The sequence below is a fragment of the Toxotes jaculatrix genome, chromosome 7, assembly GCF_017976425.1.
Source record: "Toxotes jaculatrix isolate fToxJac2 chromosome 7, fToxJac2.pri, whole genome shotgun sequence".
NCBI lineage: Eukaryota > Metazoa > Chordata > Actinopteri > Toxotidae > Toxotes > Toxotes jaculatrix.
Window position 1 is genome coordinate 8,514,456 of NC_054400.1, and position 24,207 is coordinate 8,538,662.

At 40.9% G+C, this 24,207-nt stretch overlaps 3 protein-coding genes across 4 annotated transcripts; 1 reads left to right on the plus strand and 2 right to left on the minus strand.

The window, feature by feature from the left end:
* Positions 1–1,197: 1,197 nt before the first annotated feature.
* Positions 1,198–4,281, minus strand: dusp2 (dual specificity phosphatase 2). 2 transcript variants are annotated; one of them, XM_041042962.1, is made up of 5 exons: positions 4,243–4,281; positions 3,656–4,045; positions 3,194–3,312; positions 2,826–3,045; positions 1,198–2,279 (listed from the first exon to the last, which is right to left on the minus strand). In XM_041042962.1, exons 2-5 carry the CDS (start codon positions 4,041–4,043, stop codon positions 2,062–2,064), a joined length of 945 nt encoding a protein of 314 aa, XP_040898896.1. In that variant the 5' UTR covers positions 4,044–4,045; positions 4,243–4,281; the 3' UTR covers positions 1,198–2,061. The 2 variants fall into 2 exon arrangements, with proteins under 2 accessions (XP_040898896.1, XP_040898895.1); XM_041042961.1 differs by having other exon boundaries at positions 3,656–4,264.
* Positions 4,282–7,695: 3,414 nt separating this feature from the next.
* Positions 7,696–11,362, minus strand: LOC121185007 (izumo sperm-egg fusion protein 1). Its single transcript, XM_041042960.1, has 9 exons — positions 11,030–11,362; positions 10,687–10,761; positions 10,444–10,527; positions 10,306–10,326; positions 10,093–10,182; positions 9,691–9,818; positions 9,301–9,451; positions 8,395–8,557; positions 7,696–7,980 (listed from the first exon to the last, which is right to left on the minus strand). The coding sequence occupies exons 1-9, from the start codon at positions 11,229–11,231 to the stop codon at positions 7,902–7,904; spliced, it is 993 nt and encodes a 330-aa protein (XP_040898894.1). The 5' UTR covers positions 11,232–11,362; the 3' UTR covers positions 7,696–7,901.
* Positions 11,363–12,835: 1,473 nt separating this feature from the next.
* LOC121185006 (myogenesis-regulating glycosidase-like) lies at positions 12,836–23,260 on the plus strand. Its single transcript, XM_041042959.1, has 6 exons — positions 12,836–13,083; positions 15,068–15,543; positions 16,457–16,988; positions 17,420–18,224; positions 18,333–18,451; positions 19,597–23,260. Exons 2-6 carry the CDS (start codon positions 15,266–15,268, stop codon positions 19,942–19,944), a joined length of 2,082 nt encoding a protein of 693 aa, XP_040898893.1. The 5' UTR covers positions 12,836–13,083; positions 15,068–15,265; the 3' UTR covers positions 19,945–23,260.
* The last annotated feature ends 947 nt before the right edge of the window (positions 23,261–24,207 follow it).

Here is a 24,207-nt window from a genome sequence, read left to right on the forward strand (position 1 = left end):
TATTTCTCTGCCCATTGTCAAGAGAACTGTGGCTAATGGAAGGAAGACGTCAAGCACAACATTTATGTTTGCATGTGTGATGGGCAAATGGAGAGTTGCAAATGAGAGGAAGTGGATTGTTTTAGCTGTGGCCAAAACAAGAGTGTGGGTGGCATAATTAGCATCAGGGGATGAGGTAGTGGTTGGAACTGGTCTTTAATGCACCATTAGTGGTTGTTCTTTGTCATTTCTTCTGGATTGGTCAAGTTTAGAGTCAACTGCATTTTGTTTAATACAAACAAAAAACTAAAGATAAAACAAATCAGGGCTTATAACTCAGCTGTCAGTGTGTGGAAAGGTGACTTTTACCCGTATTGCTATGACGTACTGTCTAACAGTCTTGTGACCTGTGTAAGTCTGTGGTTGACATGCTAAATATAGCTCAGTGTGGATGACATACCTGTAACAGTCGAGCTGAAGTCTAACAAAATGAGGAACCAGCATTTGGTCCCATTGAGACACCAAAGCTACATGCAGTCTGTAACATGAGGATACAGTTTTCCTAGTATTCTTATCAGATCAAAGCATCATGACTACAAATTAATCAGTGATATGGAATTTCCAAACTTCCTGATAACAATTCCATTGGTGGCTTTTTTTTTGTCAAATTCTCTCTGTCACATGTCCAAAGTTGTTCTCACAACTTCAATAAGTGGAAGTGAAATTTATGTCAGTGGTTGCTGAGGTCAGAAGGACTTCAGACTGTAAAACCCATTCTCGGCGGATAATCCTCCAAAATACTCAGAAATGCACGGTTTTAATACCTCCTGATTCAGCAAGAGCGAATGATGTGCAGCAAGGCCAGTGTGAAATTATGCATTTGTAATGTGCTCTGTGAAAAGAGCACTTTACAAAGCACAAAAGAAAAAAAGAGAGACACTCAGGCATAACTGCTCTGAGGTTACTTTGTTTGTCTGGATAGCCAGTGTTACAGACCATCAATTGAGCATATCTTTTTGAGAATAAAGAACATAGTGTGTTATACAGAACGCATGAAAGAGTGAACACGCACACACGCACACACGCACACACACACACACACACACACACACACACACACACACACACACACACACACACACACACACACACACACACACACACACACACACACACACACACACACACACACACACACACACACACACACACACAATGTGTTCTCCACCCTGTTTTTATTTCAGTGGAAAAACAGAAGGAATCAGTCAAACCTTGTAAGTATAAAGTGCAGTAACAGACAGCAGTCATGGTAATGCTGTCTTAACAAATGTTGAAACAATAAATAAAAATAAAAATTCTATTTACATGATAAAAACAAAAACTTCCAGTTTTGTGTACCAAAATTAATCTATCTCAGGATACAGAATGATTAGACTTCTGATTAGACACCAGTTTTTGGTTAGTGCATTTTTTTTTATAAATTAGACAATATAACTTGAGATTCATCCAGTATTGCTGTACCTAGCTAACACAGTGTTGTCTCATGAAAAGACATGTCATGTCACAGTGGTCGTGACTGTGAGGGAATGATTTTCAGTATGAAAACAAGCAAGCCCTTGCAAATAATCAGGCACATAAGTCAAAGTAACAGGCAAACACACAAACAAAACTAGACAAGCAGGTATAATTCCCCTTAAGTACAAAACGTCAGGGGAATTACCTCATAGCTGCTCCAATTTGCTGGCTCAGAATCACAATTGTTCATCATGTGGTTACTGCAGTGGGGTTTATATTTCCAACTGCTGTTTGTTGCATCAGGATCTCATTTCTCAGTTTCTACTGAAAGTAGGAATCCAGAGCCACCAGCCATGTGATGCCAGCAACACAAGTGGCTTTTCTCTGAATGCACCAAGTGTTTGCTTCTGTTGTATAGTGGTTTCAATAGCACAAAATAGTATATTTATACATATGTTTCGAGTCCCGATAATGCTCTGAGTCCAGCACAATGCCTAAAGGAGGCAGGAGATTTAACTGAAAAAGTACGGTCATAGAAATGTCCTTCCTCTTGGTGTGTCTGGGTCTTCATCCTTGGCAGAGAACATCAGTTTCAAACTGCAGCAGCTGTCCCATGAAAGCCAGGTTGGGGGAGATAACATGACGTCGCTGCTTCACAAAGTCGAAGGCCTCGTCCAGCCGGACGCGCTGTGTGTGCATGAGGTAGGCCAGACAGATGGTGGCAGAGCGGGAGATACCTGCCTGGCAATGCACCAGCACGCGACCACCACTCTGCTTCACAGAGTCTGTAGGCGGGACGGAAAGAGGAAGAGAGATCAGCATATTGTGATCCATTTCACATTACGTTCTTTGACATCAGTGATTATGTTTTACCAGCACAAGTACATATACAACTTTAAACAGCTTATACATAGCACAAATGGAAATTCAATCAAGGTTAGTTCCTATAAATTAAGGTAAAGGGGTCAAAACAAGCTAAAGAAAAAAAAAACTTTAGTGTTAATAAATTTCTCCTCTGAAGCTTGTACAGGATAATCCAGTTGTTTTGCAACCAGATGATTACACTGTTGGTCCATAAGTCTAGGCTACAAAATGGATTATGGTGTACAAGCTGCTTAGAGACTTTCCCCCCCCTTTTTTATATTTTATGCCAAGTGTTAAAAAAATGGCTCATTTCATTATGATGAGACTAATTCACTGTGTTTGTTGGGTCTACTAACTTCCCTGGAGTTTGGACTGACATTACAGTGAGCAAATAATGACTGAACTTTCATTTTAAGGTTACACTGTACACAGGTTGGAAGCTGTGGATGTTCAGTGGGGAAACTCACCGATAAAGGAGATGGCTGTGGAGAAGCAGGCTCTGATGTCAGCAGCCAGATTGTCCTCCACAGTGAGTCGTAGGTACTCAAACTCCCCCTCATAGAAGTTAGGGCAGGTGGAGGAAACGTTGAGCACAGCTGTGATGCCTGCCGCTGTGAGGGTCTCTCTGCGGGAGGAGTGGATAGCACTGCCCAAAAACAGGAATGGCAGCAGCTCCACTGGACCATCCTGCAATTTACATGTCCATGTTTAAAACCAAGAACAATCACAGGGCAGTTTTTTTATTATATGAAGAAATTTGTAGTTCAGATAATTTGATTTTTAAGTTGTATGACATTAAGTATTAGATTTAATATAAAGGTAAATTTTATCTTGCCTGGTCATATGCTGGTGTCCTTCGGCCCGGCACTGGCTCTGATTCCACTGTAGAGATGTGGCTGCTGGCTGAGTTGTAACAGAGGTCTGGATAGGCCTCTGAAAATCCCTCATATCCACCTAAATGGAGGTCATATGTTATTAGCTAAGCCTCGGGCTCAAACCAAAGTCCTTCTTAAAAGTGTGTTATGTATAATCAATAATAATGACGGAGTAAACATGAAAAGGAAGTGTGTATACATTTTTAAAATTACAAATTCAACAGCTTGTTTATCCTTTAGGTTTGATCCTGAACATTTTTTTACACCCCTATATTAGTATGTAGATATTAGTAAACACACTCATACCTCATGTTTTTTCTTGCAACATCATAAACTTCAAAATCTCTATCTGAGCAGTAGCCTATTATGTTAAATTTTTGGTGCATAAAAACGAAACTGAAAAGGTATTTAAGTCTCGATACCTTGTAGAAAGCAGATCTGAGTCTGGACTTCGTTTTGAAGGGCGGTGATCAGCATCTGGGCCACGCTCTCTGACTTCAGCTCGCCCAAGGAGCGGCTGCTCTCGTCCACTACCACCAAAGGGGAGAACTCCCCGCGCCGCAGTCGCCCCAGGAGCGCCTTGTCCGGAATGAGCCACTCCAGAGCCACCACCGAGCTCTTGGATCTTCGACGCAGCATGGAGTTCCAGTTGACGTTGCGGGACTCGCAAATGTGCGCACAAGAAAAATCAAGGAAAGGTCTGCAGTCCAGCACCACACACCCGGCAGAGGTGTACTGGTCCCGGGGGGTCCTGAGTATGTGAACCAGCTCATTGCCGGTAATTTCCAAAGGCTCACTCATTGAAGTCATGGCTGAAAAAAGTGGATTTAAAATAATTTAAAAGTAATGAATAATAAACTGTTTGTTCTTTAAAACTAAAAAAATATATATATATCAGCGAATAAAAAAATAAACCCCGGTTTTAGTGTTTTTTCTGGGACAATTAAAAGTCGATAAAGTACTTTAAGCAATGTTTTTAAAATCTACAGATAATGTATCTGGAAAGTACCTCTGCTTCAGCTCGGTTGAAATCAGATTTAGATTTTGTGTTTCACTTGTTCATTGATAACAGCTGTGGGAGGGGCGGGGTCACAGCGGCCCCTCCTTACTTTCCACAGAGGGAACAACGTCAGAGGCGGAACGACCATATTTGGCCTGCCCGGCACTCCTCATATGGACACTGACGTCAAACCTGATTTTCCTACCGCGCACGTGGTCGTTTCGGGTTATCCCGTGTTTTTGTGTTGAATGACGTTATGCTGCCCCACCCCCTCCCACCCCCCAAAAACATCAGCCTTCAGAGGAAAGGGTGAAGGCTGAGCTGTGTTATTTGGGTTAGATTAAACCTGAGGTTCTCCAGGCCGCTGCATGACTGCCTCTGTTTTCATGACCCATGCAGACAAAAGTAACACCTTCATGTTATCATGCGTTCACCTCGGGGAAAAGTCAAATGTTACAGTCGTAAAACACCAGGACAGACATTTTGCACATGGTTGAAGTGGAAAGTAACTTATTAAAATCAGTCCCATAATTCAAACAGAATGACTTTTACTTAAACTTGCACTTTGAACACACTTAATTTACATTGAAAGAATAGGGCTGGTGACGTTCTATGTTTTTATGAAAAGATTACAACCATGTTTTAGTCCAATGAAGACATAGCCTACTTCTTTTTTAAGGCTCAGTAGCTGGCCCCAAAAGGGGGGCACTGTAGTTTTTGGTAAACATTACTCAAATAGAAGTAGAACGTATATTTATTCAGCTGCAGATTTGTGGCACTAGCGAGACAACAATGCAGGCCATGACACAGAAGAGTGAGATATATCAGATGTTGGCTATACAGAGATAATACTTATTTGTGGGATCAGTTTATTATTAGTTTTGGTCTTTCCATGGGATTGTTGCTGATAAGATAAATATAAAATATTCCCATACTTACAGTATCCTTTAAGCAGATTACTGATAAAGCACTGTGCTCAACAAGTAAAAGCCAGAAATTAGGGAGGGCCTGGTGCCTTCAGTTTAACAAACAGGATATTCCATTTAGGTCTCAAATGATCCTCTTTTCCCTGAAGGCAATTTGGCTGAAAGCTTTCTAGCATGGAAATAATGGTCACAACTCACTACTAAATTCAAAAGACTATTCATTTTTCCATTAATAATATTAAATATTAAAGATTACACATTACAAAGTACTTTGTAAAGCAATAATGAATTCGACACAGTTGGCACGGTGTCAACGGTCAGGGTGCCATGTTGCCTCTCGATGACCTTAAAGTCCTGAAAACCGTTTTCTCAGTCTCTTGTTATGAGAGCTGGGGTCCTACCTTAACCTCACACTTTCTGTTAAAGTTAGAAGAGCTAACAGCTTTGCTTATTTTTGGGTGGTCAGTGGAGAAAAAGTTATGTTGCATACTAGTTTAGCAACATTTAGATCAAATTTGGTTGATGACGGTTCAGGGTGTGGGTGAGGAGTGGGTGATGGCTGTTGTCCACTGTCCACAATCAGTCAGATCTGACCAAACCATGCCCACACGTTCCTGATGAGGAAGATTCGTTTTTTGAGTGTTAAACTCTTTAAAAGCAATGTTTGTTTTTTTCAAAAAAGAAATTAAAATTTGATTCATGATTATTTATTAATCAATATTCAATTTTAAAGAGCCTTTTATACTTTAGATTTGAAAGCAGGCTTTTATGGGTTTTGAGTAAGTCTTTAGAGTTGTCTTTTTTGTGCTTTCATTTGATTAGTTTTCAGAGCAAGTCAGTTTTCGTAGTAGGATGTTGTAGACGTCTTTCCACCCCTGGATACAGGACACTCACTGCCTTGTTACAAACAGAAAAATATATTACATGTACAGTGTGGGATAGTTTGTATCATAAGGTGTAATCTGACGTCTTTGTCTTCATTTCCTCATAACCCATATTCAAATATCTCTGTCTTCCCACAAACGTCTCCCACTCAAACCTCTGACTCCACTTTCTTCATCTTCCCACTTCCCTTCTCCCCCTCCCTCACCGCTGCCTGCTGGTCCCTCAGCAGCAATCCCACTTTATCCTGTTCTCTCTTTGCTGAGGCTGCAATTTCAGTCCACAGCAGTACACACACTCTGGTACACAGTTCATCGTGGCTGTCAGCAGAGAAGCTGAGCACGCATTTACTGTAGCCTCAACCTGTGCTTTAGGCTTGAACACACACATTTAAACCCACAGCCAAGTGATGAGGTCTGTTGAGTTGGAAGATTGTGACGTGAACGTCTCTGTATGAGGGTGTCTTAAAGAATGTTTTCTCTCTCTTTTTTTTTCAACGCTCACCCCCATCTCAGCAGCCCGACAGGAAACAGCACCACAGACATACATCCTGTCACCAACCATGCAATCCTCAGCCTCCACACACACACTCCCCCTCTCATGTTGCAGCATTACAACCTTAGTCACATTCATCATAAGTCATAACCCCACCTGACTACCGTCAAAAAGGTTAGAAATTACCGTGAAAAACCTGAGCAATGATTAATGATTCCAGCAAACTTAGTTACTTAATTCCTGGACGTGCTCACTCATACATAATCAATCCCTTGCTTTCACTATCGTTTGATTCAAAGGTGTTTTTCCCAAGTAAGCAAGTCAGAACATCACGTTGGCACAGAGTCAGCCAAGAAAGTGTGAGGTCTGACACAAAGCTGAGTGACAGGGCTGAATGTTTTTGTTGTTGATGGTGATGATGACTTGGCCTTTCATAGGAAATAAGACTTGTGCATAAACATCGGGTTAGGTGCTCATAGCACATACATCATGAGAGACAAAACAAGACCGAGTGACAGAGTTGATGACGAAACGGCGGCTACGATCATGGCAGCACTTTTGTAAACAGAAGTGACTATTTTTTGATCAGAAGCAGCTTATGTCATCAAAATGAACACATCATTTATTGGTCTGGTGACAACGCTGTAAGAAAACTGTGAGTTCAGAATGATAAGAACATTACTAGCAATGCAAAAATTTGCCCTTACCCAGACTCAGACAGAGTCTTTGAATGAGCAAATAAAAATTAAAAGAAACCCTGATGAAAACATCTGCTGCTAGCTTTTACCCCTCCACATCACCCCCCTCGTCCTCCCACAGGGGGATTATCCAGGATTAATTGGATGGCTGGGGCTATTAATCTCTGAAAAACACAGTAATCCGGGAGATTTACCTCATCCCTGATTCCTCTCATAAACGCCCACGTGACAACGCCATCTCCCTTTTCAGGGGGAACGTGTCCCTGCTGGGGTCAGATCATTATTGTGCTCTGGCGAGTTGGTGCTTAATGTTACGGAAAGTTGAGTGGTTTTGGGGGGATTTTTAGTGTGGGTGTGTGTAGTTTATGTTTTGGTTATATTCCACCTCATACTTTCTGTTTTATGAGTGAGAGCTCATTGTTTGATTCACCACAAAGCACACTGTCAGCCCTTGACTTTTTCTCATTGTTAGAGATAAACGATGTGCTCGTAGAAACCCCTGTGCCAATTTGTGCCTCATGGAGCCTCATTTGCATATAGCCAACATGTATTCTCACTTTCATGTCATGTGGGAAGTTTGTTAAACCCCGGGGGCGAAATGTACATCCTAAAGTGAGTAAGACATCCCTGTCATTAAAGTGTTTATTTACTGTACACAGCATCTCCCTCAGGCTGTGTTTTGTGTCGTTGTTTCCTCCTTCCTTCTTCTCGGCTCCTCTGCTGCTTTCCGCTGATTCATGATCATTCTACAAAACAGATCACTGACGCTGATAATCCTAACTCAGTCAGAAACAAACCCATAAAAAGTTTAAAAGTAAGTTAACACTTGTTGAGTTCTGAGCTTAAGTAAGTGACATAATTTCCTGGAAGAAGTGAAGATATTTTCGAAGACAACAATGTAATGGCATACTCAGTTCAACTATAAACAATTAACCTCTTCATATATCTGCAGTAGCTTCACAAGACGTACACCTAAATCAATCAAATTTATAAATCATGATTCAATCCTGAAACTACACGACAACATGATCGCTTTCTTTGTCTTGCATCAGTTAGGTTGTCATGCTCTCTGACTGTTTGGTGTCACCTCTTTTACCTCCACCCTTCCTGCTAACCTCTCGCCCTCTCTTTCTCCCCTCCACCCACTTACTGCCGCTCACCCCAGGACAACGGTGAGGCCTACGCTCGCTGCCAGACTCAGAGCAGTAACCATGACGATGACTGGCACCAGCAGCCCCTCAGTAGGTTGAAAATGTGAGTCTCCATGAGGTAGAGAGGGCAGAGTGACGAGGGGTCGGTGAGTTTGGTCAGGCAAAGGGGCAACTGTGAGGAAGGAGGATGAAAATAACAGAGTGATGTGTTAATGGAGTTGAAGGGTAATTTTTGTTTAGAGGGAAATACTGAGGCAGGACTTTACACTTTCAGTTTGTTCTGGACTGACTATAAATAGGGGTTTTCATTTTGCTTGTCACCAACCTCAAAACATAAACAGTAGGCTGTGAACTCCCTTTAGAAAATGTTTTCTCACTCAAGCATCCTTATATTTAAACATTTATGTTGTTAATTTAGTAGCTATTGAACTGTATGCTTTATCTACTGATTGGGAGAAGCACTTTTTAGAAGTAGTTTTCATGTGTTCTGTGGTTGGAATTATTTTGTGAGGTGTTTTTATTTACAGTACATAGCATATTTCAATGAGGGTAAACCTAATGTGCATTTTATTCATATCTATAAAGCAACAGGGAACATATATAGACAACTACCTTAAATAACATAAAAGAAAGCCAAAGGAGCAACAAAAGAAAAGAGAAACCACTCCCAAAGAAACTGACACACCCTGCAGCACCACCCAACCAACAGATACAAAACACAAACACTCACGTACACAGACACTAATTTTAAGCCTTACTTTTTGAATATGTAGTGAGTTAATCTCTTTTAAAATTAAATTAAATTAAACAATGTGCTTTTTATTTTGCTTGGGGCCTCCTGGATGTCCTTGATGTCGTGTCTTGCCCTTTCACAGCTGAATTATCTGACAATTTTCTCAAGAGTTGTAACTCTACCAGTGAGCAGGAAAGTGACTCTGTAGAAGACCGTTCCATCTCGGTCCCGCAGAGAGCAGCGATATGTTCCTTGTTCATCCACATGCAGCTGATTTAAGACCACAGATGAGTCGTCTGTCACTACCAAGGCTTTGAAGTCATCCTCATCCAGCTGCAGGCACAAATTAGGAAGTGATACTTGCAAGTTAGTGGGTGTAAAAGCTGGCAGACAGTGAACATGTATATTCAAGGGTAGCTAAATAAGGGACATAACGTAATACATGGGAATCAGGAAGTATACAAAGTGGTTAGAAAGTGGTAAACCTCTACTCAAGTGGTTTAAAAGTGGTAAGAGCCTTCTTATATTTCTGTTTTTGTTTCATTTGAAAAAGAAAGTAATTGCAAGGAGACCTTTTTAGTTCCTGGCACTCCTGGGACCCAGGAGTAGTGGTACTCTGGTTTTCCCAGTAGAAGATGATGCCATGGAAGAAAACAGTTCAGTACTGCCTGGCCTCCCTCCTCAGCCTGCACTGTGTACTCTGGAGAGAGGGTGAGAGGGGCGAGACGACAGAGAGATGCTCCATTCATTTCTATCTGGATTACTTGAATAATCTTTTTCATTAGCCCTGCACATGGGCAGACAGCAGCAGATCCTCGCTTAAGGACACATTTACACACTCGTGACAGCTTATGTCCATATTCTCTGAGGAATGGTGAACTCCCACCACATAGGTACGACCCCTCCCCCCCGCCTCCTCACATCCACCCACTCTCCAACAACATACACACACAAACAAACACATAAAAATATACCACCACAATCCTGATGGCCAGAGGGAGAGAGACAGATGTATATCTTGTAGCGGCAAGAGAAGCAATCCATTACTCTTCGATTCAGAAGCCCTGAGAATCACACACATGAACACACACGTGTCCTCTAAGCACGCACTGTATGTATAGTACTGTATGTGTTTCTATAAGGATTTACAGGGATACAGCTGGAAAAACCAGACAGAACAAACTTACCACACCTGTTGGGGCACAGTCCTGAGAGAGAGACAAACAAATGATCTGAAACTAATGCATCTCATACACAGCAGTGACTTACACAAAGCGCCCTGCCTCATACTGTGCAGAACACTCACTGTTGTTCATGTCAATTACCATCACGGATGAAGGCATCCAAGTGTTTCTCTAAGATCTTCCTGCCCTTCTCCATGATCTGAATGGCTTTAAATGTTGCAGATCCTAAACAATGAGAGGATTTTTCTTGGCTTAAAAATCTGGTAGACATTAAGTTTTTCTTGATTACTGTGTCAGGTGTTTTATAGTTTTATTGTATAGTTTTTGTTCCACGTTTCTAACTACTGTGCGTAATTACAGTGAATGTTTTTTTTTGCTTCTTACCAGTGTCCTGGGTTTTCAGAAAGCGATCAAATTCACTCTGGTACTCAGTTCTGGCTCTGTACAGTGTAGTGGGATCTGAGCAAGAGGAAACATGTCTTTTTGATTTTATTCATGTACATTTTTGACATCTCACTCACACTTTTGTCCAGAAGAAAATAGCAGGCACAGCACTAAATACTTCAACTGCTAGTTCATAAAAAACCTAGGTGGACTGACAATATTTTAGAAAATGTTCATGAAAATAGGAGACAAGCTATGAAAAAGAAGTTGCTTAGTGTGAATTATTAGCATACCACACACTCATACCATGTCATGCTGTGCTAAACAAGGTCTTGCATCTCACCAATGATTCCCTTTCGTGCCCTGCTGGTTTCTCTATAGGTCACATAAGCGTGGTCACAAATCTTTTTCATTTCAATCTGGTCATCTACGGTGGGAGCAGACAAGACTAAGTCCTCATGTAGGAGCCTGATCCCACGGTCACACTGTAGACAGGCCCTGGTTGCAGGGACACAACACAGCAGGGACACCAGTATCAGCAGCATCTCTCCTCCGCACCCTGAACTTCCTGCACATGAGGATGAGTCACTTTGATCTTGTGATTTTTCAGCCGATGCAGGTCCTGAAACAGAGTTGCCAAATATTATTGCTGATACAGAAACCACTTACTGTTACTGCCGCCATTGTCACCTCTACAACATCTGCTCTTACAACAAGTGGTAATTTTACTGTTAGTATTGCAAATAAGTGTTACCCCCATCACTTCTGTTTTTACTTGTAACACTAAGCTATAGTTTCTATTGCCAGATAACCTGTTAGTAAAAAAAACTGCTGTTGTGTCTATTTTTGCTTCTTGCATTCTGTGGCCAGGTTACAGTATAGTATAGTATAGTATAGTTTTCTTGTCAAGTTTGTTGAGATTGTTTCATTTAACACAACTTTATGAAGCAACATGCTCCATGTTTAGGGTTGAAACTAACTTATTTTTATGACTAGTTTTATTAAATGTAATTAATTTAACTCAGTGTAATGTAATTGAATAGATTTCATTAATATGATTTTGTAAAGTGAATTTATGCCTTGTGGTTGAGGTGCATACTACCAAACTGATCTCAGGACCTTCGTTTTTATTAAATTGTACTGCAGAGTTGCAAATTTCCCCAACTAAAGTGCAGTTATCAGATTATCAAAACCAAGGGACAAGCAGTGAATCTGGGACTCTTGGGGCCCCTGATGGTCAGGGGCCCTGAGACAGTTGCCCACTTGGTGGCATCTATCACATCTCTCATTTTCTAATGAGTGTACAAATATTTTTGTTTACAGTTCTTCATTGTTTTAACCTCTTTTACTGCTTAATGCTAATACAAGCAAGCCTTCTTCTAGCCTACTGTCACTAGTACTTGCTATGGCTACAGCTACTTTGGCTGTAGTTTAAGGGTAATTGAACCATTGGTGCCACCACTAATGTTGCTTGTCAGTGATAAAGAAACTACTAGCTTACTTGCCCTTTTTTCAGTTTTACTTGCCCTTTTCAACAGTTGATGATATTGTTGGCACACCAATAACAAATAACACAATATATCAGCATTTCTACAGGACATAAACTAGGATAAAAGAGTACTTGCTTTATCATGCTCTTTCATCATGTCATTGATAGCTGGTTGCTGTCACCCAGTGGTGGAAAGCATGCCACAGTTCACAGCAGTCACAAGAACATTATTATTTGCTCTGGATGATCTCACCTCCGTAGTTCGTTCAGGGCGAGCTGTGCAATGTTTCTCCTGTACAAGCTCATTCTGTACCAAAGCCTAGTTCGACCAGATTCTGCTATTATTACATACACACTACAAGAAAACTGCCTCACTGACCCTTCAACGTGATCAAAAACAAATTTGTTGATGTTAATATTTTAAAAATGTAGCTAAATCGCATATAATGACAGCATTTTATAGGTTGATCAAAAAAAAAAAAAAAAAGACAGAATACCACAAGTTATATTTGAAATTTGAATTGTTTCCCTGGGAAACGGTCGCACGTAAGATTAAAAACGGACAATACTTTTAAAATAACATCAATAAGAGTTAACGTCTGTTCAGTTTATCCATTTTATATTAAATTCAATTTCAGTCGCGGTCACGACACAAACTATAAAGTTGTAGTTGATTTAATAATCTATTTTTGGAACGATTTCTGAAGACTACCTTGTTTCCACACTTCATTTCCCAGGAGTCCACCGGATCGTGTTGTTCATGAGTGACAGGTATATGGGCGAATCCGCTTCGAAGTTGTTTGTTGTTGGGCGGGACTGTAGAACTTCAAACCTCTCCGCAGCTGCGCAGTGGGTTACTGCGCTCACAGCTGTAACTACACATTGACCCCAGGGAGTCAGATACGGAGGTGAGATAACTCTCTTTGTGTGTCTATGTGTTTATATTTTCTAACTTATTTGTGTGTTACTGACGTAAATAACATAGCTATTAACCGTGAACATGGCCGCTGTGCATCTAATGCGTGACAGCTGGTACAGCCGGTTACAGTCACTGTACCGACCCGATACAGGACAAACAGCCCTGTCGACGAGAGCTTGTGTGTTATCGATCAGGAATTGAAAATGTTTGGTTATTTAGTTATACTGTATGTCACCTTGACTCTGGCGGAAATTACATAAAAATAAGGATCTAGAGCCGCTGTTCGTGTCCACTGTGATCATTACGATAAAGTCAGAGGACAGTGTTTACAGTTTTGTATTGTTTTAGGGATTTAGCCGCAACTAATATGGGGACAAAACAATAATGAAGGAAGAAAGGAAACGTGTGTCTGTGCATAGGAGCTCGCTGCTCGGTAGGAAAGCACGCATAACCTCCACTGTACAGCCTAAATGGCTGCACTGACCACTGGTTATTTGCTGCTCTATAGGAAATCAGAAAGCACCTTCCATTCGCATACATTTGATCCCCAAAACCAGCAAAATTAAAATGATTTCTGGTCACAGTGTAAAGGCAAACTTGCCATCTGAAGAGTGTCACTTCTTATTTTGAACCATGAACTATGTCGTAAAATAGCCCTAGGATCTTCATACATTGTTTATGGATATGAAAACATTGTGTCTGTATTAATGATTTTAAAAAGAATTTCTTTAGAAAGCAGCGAGCGCTAATATTTGGGGCTTGAAAGTCAAATACTCTTGTCACAATAAACCAAATTAGTATTGATCCAGTAAATGAGGATTGAAAAGGGGCAGGTCTGAACTAGAAAGTGTGGGAATGTCTTGTGCTCATGCCAAGCAGGGTGGGTACAGGGAATCTGGAGGAAAACAGGATTAAGTTCAGTGGTACATTACAACTGATCAAAATGACAATATGGTGCAGCATTGTCTGTATATACAGAGGGGGTAAAGCATCTTATTCTAACAGACGCGTGAGGAAGGTGACATAAAGAGGAAGGCGTATCACACAGCAGTGTGTTGGTGTAGCACAGGAACTGAGTTGTTGCAGGGTATGCATTTGCAGGGTTTCCTTCCCTCCCTGCTGCATTGCCACTAACCTTCATTAGAATAAAATAAGCACGATGAGCTAGAACATAATGATACCTGTGGGGAGCATAAAGTAGGGTTCAGTTGTGGATGATTGGCCCGTGCTCTATCTGAAAACTGTAGGTTTGCTGCAGAACAGTCATTTGAGAACTGTGACTGATAAATGTTATTTAGTCATGTCCAAGTTGCTCTTACCTGAGAGGTGAATGTAATTGAACCATGCTGACATGGTGTCTGGACTCTCTCTGATCATAGCCTGTTTTTATGGTTTCACTGGTTCTGTTACCATCAGTGCCTGTGTGGCTACAGAGCCTGGCTACCTGCTATTTACCAGATTACAGCTCTTTCTGTTGGACACTGCCGCTGCTGAATTATGCTGCAGGACACAAGTACAATTGAATGCATTCGGTACAGTAACATGTTTTACTGATACATGTATAGCCACACTGTCAGCCAATGTGATCACAGACAGGTTTAGTAAGTACATCCTTATATGTGCCTTTTTTGTTTTAAAAGATGAAAGCTTTATTATCGAATTGTACAATATATTTTTGTTGTCTTCTTTAGAGAATAGTGAGAAACAGAAGGTGAGTAATTAATGTCTTTAATCATGTTAGCACCCAATGCTCCAAAGCTATTTATAACTGCAGTTCCTGGAGACTGTCAGTGGTGAAAATTAGGACTGGATTGTCAAGCTGGACATTGAAGTTGTTCATTGTATGATTTTATAGGCTATGTGCTGACGATATCAGTGATTGTTTATTTCTTTACACATTTCCACCGGTTTTACACATTGTACCACTTCTTAAACTGAATGTTGGCCTCTGTCTGCCTCTGTCTCTCTTGCAGCTTTGGACAAATAAACCCTTATTCAGAAATGGAGTTGTTGCTAAAGATCGGCAGGTAGACATAAGGCTTTTTTTCCACCTCTGCTGCTGCCAGTGTGAAGCTAAATTCCAGACATTTTCACCCACACAGCAAGCTAACTACAGCTGTCCACTCCTGCTACTCCTTCTCCATACCTGTTCGCTGCCTCAAGTCATCAAGATGTATCAGATTGTTCCAGTGGCTCCTGGGGAGCAGCAGATGGCAGGGGGAGCTGGATCCTCTCCACTAAAGAAGAAGCTGTCTCATGAAGGCCGACCCCTGGTGATGGCAGGAATGTTAGGCTGTGTGCTGGTGCTGGCTGCTGTGGTCGCCTGGTGCTACTACTCAGCGTCTCTCCGTAAAGCCCAGCTGCTCAAAACTGAGTTGTTAGACCTCAACAAGGACGGTTTTATCATCCGTAACCAGGCAGAAGCTGTCATCTTCACTATGACCTTCAGGTGCGTTCACTGTTGGTGTCATTTTCATTATTAATTCCTCTGCTGGTCATTGTTTTGATTCCTTTTTTGTTCATGGAATGTCAGAAAAATTGAGACAAATGCCCAACACAAATTTCCAGAGATCAAGGTGACATATTCAAATTGGTCATTTTGTCTGATTATTCAATTTACAATAAAATGAAACAGATGAAAAAATACAAATTTAAGAAACTGGTACAATCTTAGGCATTCTTATTTGGGGAGTGACTCAAATGCTTAATTGATTATCAAAATAGTGACAATGGACTAATCATTTCAGCTTTACTAATACCAAAGGGAGATGTGAGGTAAGGAATAAAGATTATCCTGCTGATGCCTTGGTCATCTCAGAGCAATCAAAACACAGAGTGACCAGAAAAATAGGACCTTCTGCATATTGTAATTCAATCCAATATGTTCCTGTAATAAACACTCCCCTTGTGAAACTAACAGCTAGTAAATCTTGGCTGACAATAACCTTTGCAACATAAATCACAGTTTTTTTTTGTTTGGCCCTGGCACAGTTGTTCCTCCTTGTGGGCTGAGCTGTGCTAAAAGGCTTCCTGTCTGCAATGTGTGGATGGATAATCGAAAGCCAGACGAGACAGACACATGATTACACCCTTAGGGAAGACTGATTTAGTCACGTCCTTTATCTGCAGAGCTCAGACAGAAATAGCCATAGTACAGTCTCTGGATTTGTAGAGAAAGAGAGTAATTGAATGAAGAATAAAATATTATCTGTGTCATGATTGCATTTATCCTCTGTTGTAGTATCCTAGTCATCTCAAACATTTTTGCAAGCTTGACATCATCTCAGCAATACAGAAATATGACTCCTGTGCTTAACTAGTTTCACTGTATTTTCCTCTCCTCTGTCTACATACCCTCCTAGGTCTGGCACTCTGGATCTGGACTCCTGCTCAAAGGAGGGAAGTATTCTGAGCTGCACACGGTCAGATTCAGGCAAGCTAAACTTCTTTATCCAGACAGTTCGACCAAAGGACACAGTGATGTGTTACCGTGTTCGCTGGGAGGAGCTGCAAAATAAGCGCTCAGTGGAGCATGCTATGGCCTATAATGATTCTCACTGGTATGGGGGAGCAGAGACAGCAACACAGTACTGGCCTATCAGGATCCAGGGTGAGGAGGAACCACAGCCTTTCGTCACCAGTGACGTCTACTCCAGTCGGAACGCTTTTGGGGGAATTCTAGAACGCTATTGGCTGTCATCGAATGCAACTGCGATCAAGATTAACGACTCAGTGCCATTTCATTTGGGCTGGTCAGAGAAGGACAGGACACTCAGGTTCCAGGCCCGGTATCAGGACTCCCCCTTCAAACCACCAGTGGGACAGGAGGCCTTACCTGAACTCAGCTATAGAGTGTGTGTGGGGTCAGATGTTACATCAATTCACAAATACATGGTGAGTATAGATATACTGTGTGTTTTGTTTTGAAGAGCAAAATCACTCATCTTATTTCCTCTATAACTTTTACTTTTCTGTTTAAACTGTGTTTAAAGTAGTGAATTCAAAATCTGTTGTATCTGATAGTTTAGATCTTGAGGTGCAGGTGGTAATTGTTAGATTTATACTTGGATATGCACCAAATGACTGCACCAAGAACACTTAAAATGCATGAGTCGATTCTCTTCTAGCCAAATCGTGGTGCACTGACAGGGTAAGGCCAAATATGGAGCCAACTTCCCTGCTTGGAAAGTCCAATGTAGCATAATAACATTATAAGAGCAAAACTGGAGTGAGGCTGACAGGACATACCAGAACCAGGTTGCAGTCTCTGCTGAGTGAATACCCTTGTCATGAGTCTCTGCTCTCTATGCATGTATTTTGTGTAGGTCCGTCGGTATTTCCCAAAACCTATCAAGGTCCCATCTGCTGAAGTGTTCAAACATCCAGTGTGGTCCACATGGGCTCTCCACAAAACATCTGTAACTCAGGAGAAGCTGCTGCGCTACGCCACTGACATCACCAAGCATGGCTTCACATGCTCCCATCTGGAGCTGGATGACCGCTACACTGCTGACTATGGAGAGTTTGACTTTGATCCGCAGAAGTTCCCCAATGCCAGTGGCATGTTTGACAAGCTCAGAGAGGACGGGTTTCAGGTGTCCCTCTGGACACATCCATTTATCAACTATGACTCCATTAATTTCGGTGTTGCTGTGGAGAAAGGGCTGTTTGTTCGGGAGCCGAGCGGTGAGCTCCCTGCTCTGGTTCGCTGGTGGAATGGCATCGGAGGAATCTTGGACTTTACAAACCCTGAAGCCCGTGAGTGGTTCTCCTCACATCTGCGCATGCTCAAAACCCAGTATGATGTGACCTCCTTCAAGTTTGATGCAGGAGAGACGAGCTACCTCCCCCACCAGTTCAGCACCCTGGTCCCACTTTCTGACCCCTCCACCTTCACCCGCCGCTACACAGAGATGGCCATACCCTTCAGTGAGCGTGCTGAGCTGAGGGTGGGTTACCAGAGTCAGAACATCTCCTGCTTCTCCAGGATCATTGACAGAGACTCAGTGTGGGGCTATGAGCTTGGCCTCAAGTCCATCATCCCAACTGTTCTGACGATTAGCATTCTAGGCTACCAGTTTGTCTTACCTGATATGATAGGAGGAAATGCATACCCCAACCGCACTGCAGGTATGGTACTCCATTACATATGGCCATAGAGAGTTTTAGAGTCAAATGTTGGCTGTGTTGATTTGATGTAGTTTTAGTCTGCTGTCTGACACGTGCGTTGTATTTTAGGTGGTTTAGATGGCAAAAATGGCCTGCCAGACAGAGAGCTGTACATCCGATGGTTGGAGCTGTCAGCGTTTATGCCTGCCATGCAGTTCTCTATACCACCATGGGCCTATGACAATGAGGTGAGCAAAGTAAAACAGTGTTTATGTCTTTCAACCTGAAAAAGAGTGAATGTATTTTACAGGATAATAAATTTCTTCTGTGATTTTCTGTGGTTAAATGGAGTAAACAATTAAAGGTGACCAGTGTTTTGTGTGTTCAAGCTTACATACTCATTGAATTAAACAGTTCTAGTACCACCCATGGGTACGCTTACAACAAGAGGTAGTGCACACCTACTGGCCAGACCCAAAGAATTTGAGTACTACTCGGCAAACTAACATCGTGCACACAGGAAACGTATAAGAAAAGCAGAAACAAATATTAAACATATTATCAAAGAATTATCAAGGAAAATAAACAATTACAAACACGCATGTAAAAATATCTGAAAAACAACTGAAGAAATAAAACCATATACAAATCCAATAACAAACAACAATCAACTGGGAGAAGCGAATTCAAATCTTAATAAAAGATAAAGCATAATTGGATCATCACATTATTCTGAAGGGATACCTTTTTGCTTGTATAAAAATGGTTTCAGCATGTGTAGCTTTCATTTTTTTTACAATGTCTTTTTTTAATATTGCCACTGGAGGGCGCCAACACCTAAGTAAGAACCAAGTTGTTCATATTGTGATTTTAGGTGACTGCACATCAGTACTTAGGTAGAGTATAAAATATTAATTTAATCAAGTTCACTTTCAAACCATACTGAAATAATTTGAGAACAAATCATGACCATGGTCTAATGTGTAGCAAAAAGTGTGCATTTGTTATTTATTTTTGACCTTTCCCAGACAAAAATGGTTAAAAATTATGTGTATGTGTGTGTGAGAGAGGTTTTTAGCCACAGGATTTTTCAGGACAGGACTTTTCAAAATTGTATTGTATGTTTTCTTCACAGTTTCAGTTTGATTCATTCATTGAAAGACTAAACTGTGTCCTCTGACTGTCCAACTGTCAAGATCCAGATGAGACGAACTCTGAATTGATGAAAATGTTAAAATGCACATGACCGAAGGGTCATGAAATTATCACCCTGTGCTCAATGCCCTGAGTTGCCTCTCAGGCAACATACAGGCTGCCTTACCCGCTTGGTGGATGGTGATTGGTGGTGCTCCACTGTGATGTTAACACTGTATCTTTGTGCGTTCATCTGCAGGTGGTACAGATAGCGCTCAAGTTCACACAGCTTCATGAGACTCTGGTGGCCCCAAGGGTTCTCGAACTGGCAGGCGAGGTTCTTGACACAGGAGACCCAATCATAAGGCCCCTGTGGTGGATCGCCAATGATGACCAGGCCGCCTACAAGATTGACTCTCAGTTTCTGATCGGGGATGACCTGATGGTGGCTCCGGTGTTAGAGCCAGGAAAGCAGGAGAGGGACATCTACCTGCCTGCAGGACGATGGAGAAGCTACAAGGGGGAACATTTTGATAAAGGCCCCATTTACCTCACTGACTACCCTGTGGACCTGGATGAGGTAGCTTACTTTACATGGGTCCACTGATGATGCTAAGGAGTTAAAGGCACATAAACTTGCGCGTGCACACACACACACACACACACTGAATGCGCACACATTCTTGTGAGCACACATGCCAAGAAATAGCAGGAGGTGTTTTTCAAAGGGAAATGACCACTGGGGGTGGTTGGGGATCTGTTGCCACAGCAGAGTCAGATTATAACTGTCCACCCAAAGAATTAGAAAGATACTTGTATTTACTTCTGATTCTCTTGTTCCATACTTAAGCTGATCCTCATAATCATGTGCCTTCCACAGCCAATAGTAAAACCGATCTCAGATTGTATCATCGCTGTAGTCTTCCGCCTAATAGATGCCTAGATTACAAATTTCCTTTGAACCCTGAGTGCCGTAGCTAGACTGGTTTTGGTTTTAGGGTGAGAGTTGATCTTATCTTCTTCTGTGTGAATTTTATTTCTGGGTTGGGAACTGAACCGGCAATAAACCTGCACTCTGAGTTGGACAGATGCACCCCTTTGCAGAAGGCATGCCTAACCATAAGTCACCATGGTGTGGTATGGTGATTTTACCTTCTGAACTACCTGTTAAAGCTAACGTTCATTCGTTTTAATGCAATGAACAACAAGATGTATCTCATTTGTTATTCTCTTGCTCTTTATATTTATTTAGTTTTATCAACTCCATTGATTATCTTTCTTTTGATTAATAGATATTATTTTAGTGTAAATACAGTAAATTAATGTGACCCTGGGTTTAATTTGGGGGTACTCTCCATGATCAACAGACTGCAAATATTTTTATGTCAACATTCCCTGAACTGTAGTGCCACTTCGTCATTTCAGTGCCAAAATCTACTGTTTTATACTTTTTCATCTTTCATCTAAATTCACAGCTCAGGGTAGATTTAAAAGAAAACATTGGTAATGTTAGAATTAATTTTGTTGATCTGCAGCAACAAATAGATTTATTAAACTACTGCTACTGGTTTGCCTTGTAAAACAAGTATTGTTCTCAAAGATGCCATACTTTAATGTGCCGTCCATGTCTGCCTTGTGATTTTAATTTGCCTTATCAGCTGAACCAAGGTATAGCAGCCTTAGCACAGAGAACCTGTGGGAAAATAAAACACTCACTTTGGCACAGTGATATGCTTGATGCACTGCACTTTCACGTTTTTTGACCATTTTTATTATAAAATGAGATATCTGCTATCTGAATATAATGTTTGTCTGTCAGCTCTTACCCAGTGATTGCTGGCATAAGAGTGAAGCACACTACTGGTTAAGTCATCTAAATGTTTTGCTTAAAAACAACTATACTATGTAAGATAGAGTCAACACAAACACACACACACATACACACATATATATATATGAGCCAAAGTCAAATGTTCAACTTGGAATAATATCACTAACGGTTAGACAGTACCACTGTAATTTCACAATACTTCTATTTTATAATTTGTACATAGATAACAAAACGTCAAATGTGAAATGTTCGATATGCACCGACAAACATCATTTAAAGGGATTTGAAAGGGTATTTTGTCAAAACACTGAATATATGTAGTGACCCATGATTTGAAGTTGGACACTTTTGTGAAATCCATCCAGATATTACCACTGTGATACAACAGAGTTTGAAATGATAAAGGAGACATGTTTAAGTGAATGAGTATGTAGATGCCAAAGAAAACATGAAAAGGGTTGTTGTGTTTTCTTTATACATACAAACAATTGAACTGAATTGAATTATTCTTAATTTTGACTAATAGGATTGTTTTGTTGCTTTAAAAAAATTGAAAGAAACAAGTTCCAACATGAAACAGTGTTTTTTTTATTAGGAAAATTATTATGTTTTATGCAACAGGATTTGTATGAAAGGCTATATATGATCAATGGCACACATAGTGATCTAATTGATTTGGAGCACAACAATTGATGTGCAGAAGTATTAGACCTACTTAGGAAAGTGCATCTATGGTTCAATTTATTTGTTTCCGCAACATATATTTACAGGATTTTAGCACTGTCTGTCTTTTGTCAAAAGTCTACTGCCTCTCCTCTCTTCTGTTTTTAGTGTCTACCAAATAGAAAAACACAATTCCTTGTGGCAACAACAGTTTTTAAAATACTTACAAGGTATTGTCTTCTGATGTTTTTAGGGGGGGGGGGGGGGGGTGTCTTTGTTTAGGTTAAAAAAAAAGTGCTTTCAGTAGCCTCCTTCAATGGAATGATTCTGCAGCAAACAAGGGAAATAATATAGAAGAGGACATAATATTATTTTATTGTGCAACCATAATAAACACCAGATGTGCATCTCTGGACCAGTAAAATGTTCAGGCTCCTGTGATAGTGACATCCATTTTTGTTGATGAGATGGTTACTGGCAGATTTTGTCTGCTGTACTCTGCTGTATAAAAGTAAAAAAGATACCCTGTAGAGCTTGGAACCTCTGGTGGCACTAGGTGGTAGTGTTGTAATAAGTGTTAATTTTGCTCATCTCCTGCCAAAGGACTCGCATGTGCATGTCATAGTGTTCATTCCTGCCAATGCTTTCAAGCTGTTCACTGATAAACGGTTGCCAATAATAGTAAGAAATGCTACAGGGCACCACTGAAATGCATGGAAGAAGAAACTTCAAGTTAGCAAATATGCATGTGAACAATACAGGATTTAAAGCACATTAGCAAGTTTTAAAGCAAGTTAGTCTGCTTTGGAAATACCTTAAGATATGGGAAATTGATTTAAATCATTTGTAAGTTTTCAAGGATATGCACATTGTCAGAAAAGATGAATGGAAACATTAACTTTGTTTTTTTTTTTTTTGTTTTTTTTTTTTTTAAGAAAACTCTACAGGGTACCTTTAATTTACTCTATGTCATGTAGAATTTAATATGTACAAAGAGAAAAACCACAAGACATGAGTGGACACAAATTAATCTAACTGCTATCTGGCAGACAAAGCATACACATTTAACCTAAGATACAGCAATATGGAAATGCCCTTTCTGCTCCTCTATGTTTTCGGTATTTTGTAGTATGCTAAAGTGATTCAGCTGCACACTAATATGGTAAATAAAATAGATTAACTAAAGAAAAAAATTAAAAGTTCTGTTTGAACAAACATTTGTTAGAAATACACAAACTTTGTTCATGTTTGCCATGACACTCTTTATTGTCCATCCAGCAGGTTTGTTTGCCTTCACAGTGACAAACCGAGGAGTGCACATGCAATAACAATTAAATTCGTCATTTTTTGTCAGCATGTGTCCTGTGTTCTCTGTTAAGAAAACATCAGTACCCTGAGAAGTGGAATATCGTATGCAAATCTTCACCTTTACTACTACAGTTGTAAAACTAGCTAACTCAAAGCATAATTTACTGTATTTTAGGACTGTGGGTCATGCTGTATGCATGCTCCAGCTACATTCAATCTCTACTGTTAATCCAGCTTTGCAACACTCACAATGATTCATCACTCTGCCCTGAAAATAACCACCATGTCACTCCATCACTCTTGGTCTCACAGTTTAGACAGTTTGCCATATGGGCAGCTAAAAATACTTATCAAGACCACATATGTCACCAGGTGTGGGCTGTGTTCTTTAATATCACTACACACACAAAAACATCAACAGACGACACCTTAGTTTGTGGCGTTAAAGCTGCAGTTTCCAGCTCAGGTTTGTTTAAATTGTCTCTCCCTGCCACTGACAGCTGCATTTACATGCACACAGTGACAGGGTCCCTCAGCAGGAGGTTCGTTTTTCTCCAGGCTGCTGAAATGAATCACTCAGGGCTAATATAAATTTATTATGATTTCAGTTGGACCTGACGGATTTCAGTTGAAAAACACCCCCAAAACTCATACTACAGGATTATTTACTTAAGACACATCAGTAATGCAGTGATTTTCACTGTCTGGGTTGTGACCTGACCCGGCACTGGTTTGCTCAGTGTTGGCCACCAGTTGCCAAGATGTTATCCACTCCCTCCCCACCAACGCCCAAGTACCTCTCCCTGCAAGCTAGATTTATAAACCTTTTGGTTAGTGCTACACGTGTAGTCCTGCACCAACTTCCCAGCATGCACCGAGAGACTTCTTTCACCACCACCCTCCTGCCAGTGCCAGAAGGGTTGGCACTGGCAGGAGGGTGGCACTGGCTTTTTGCTAGGCATCAAAACTGACCATCCACCCTGTGTCTATCAGCAGTGAACACCTTACCGCCCCTCCCAAAAACATACCTCCGAGGACCCTATCTCTGCCCTCAGCCACCAAAAAAAA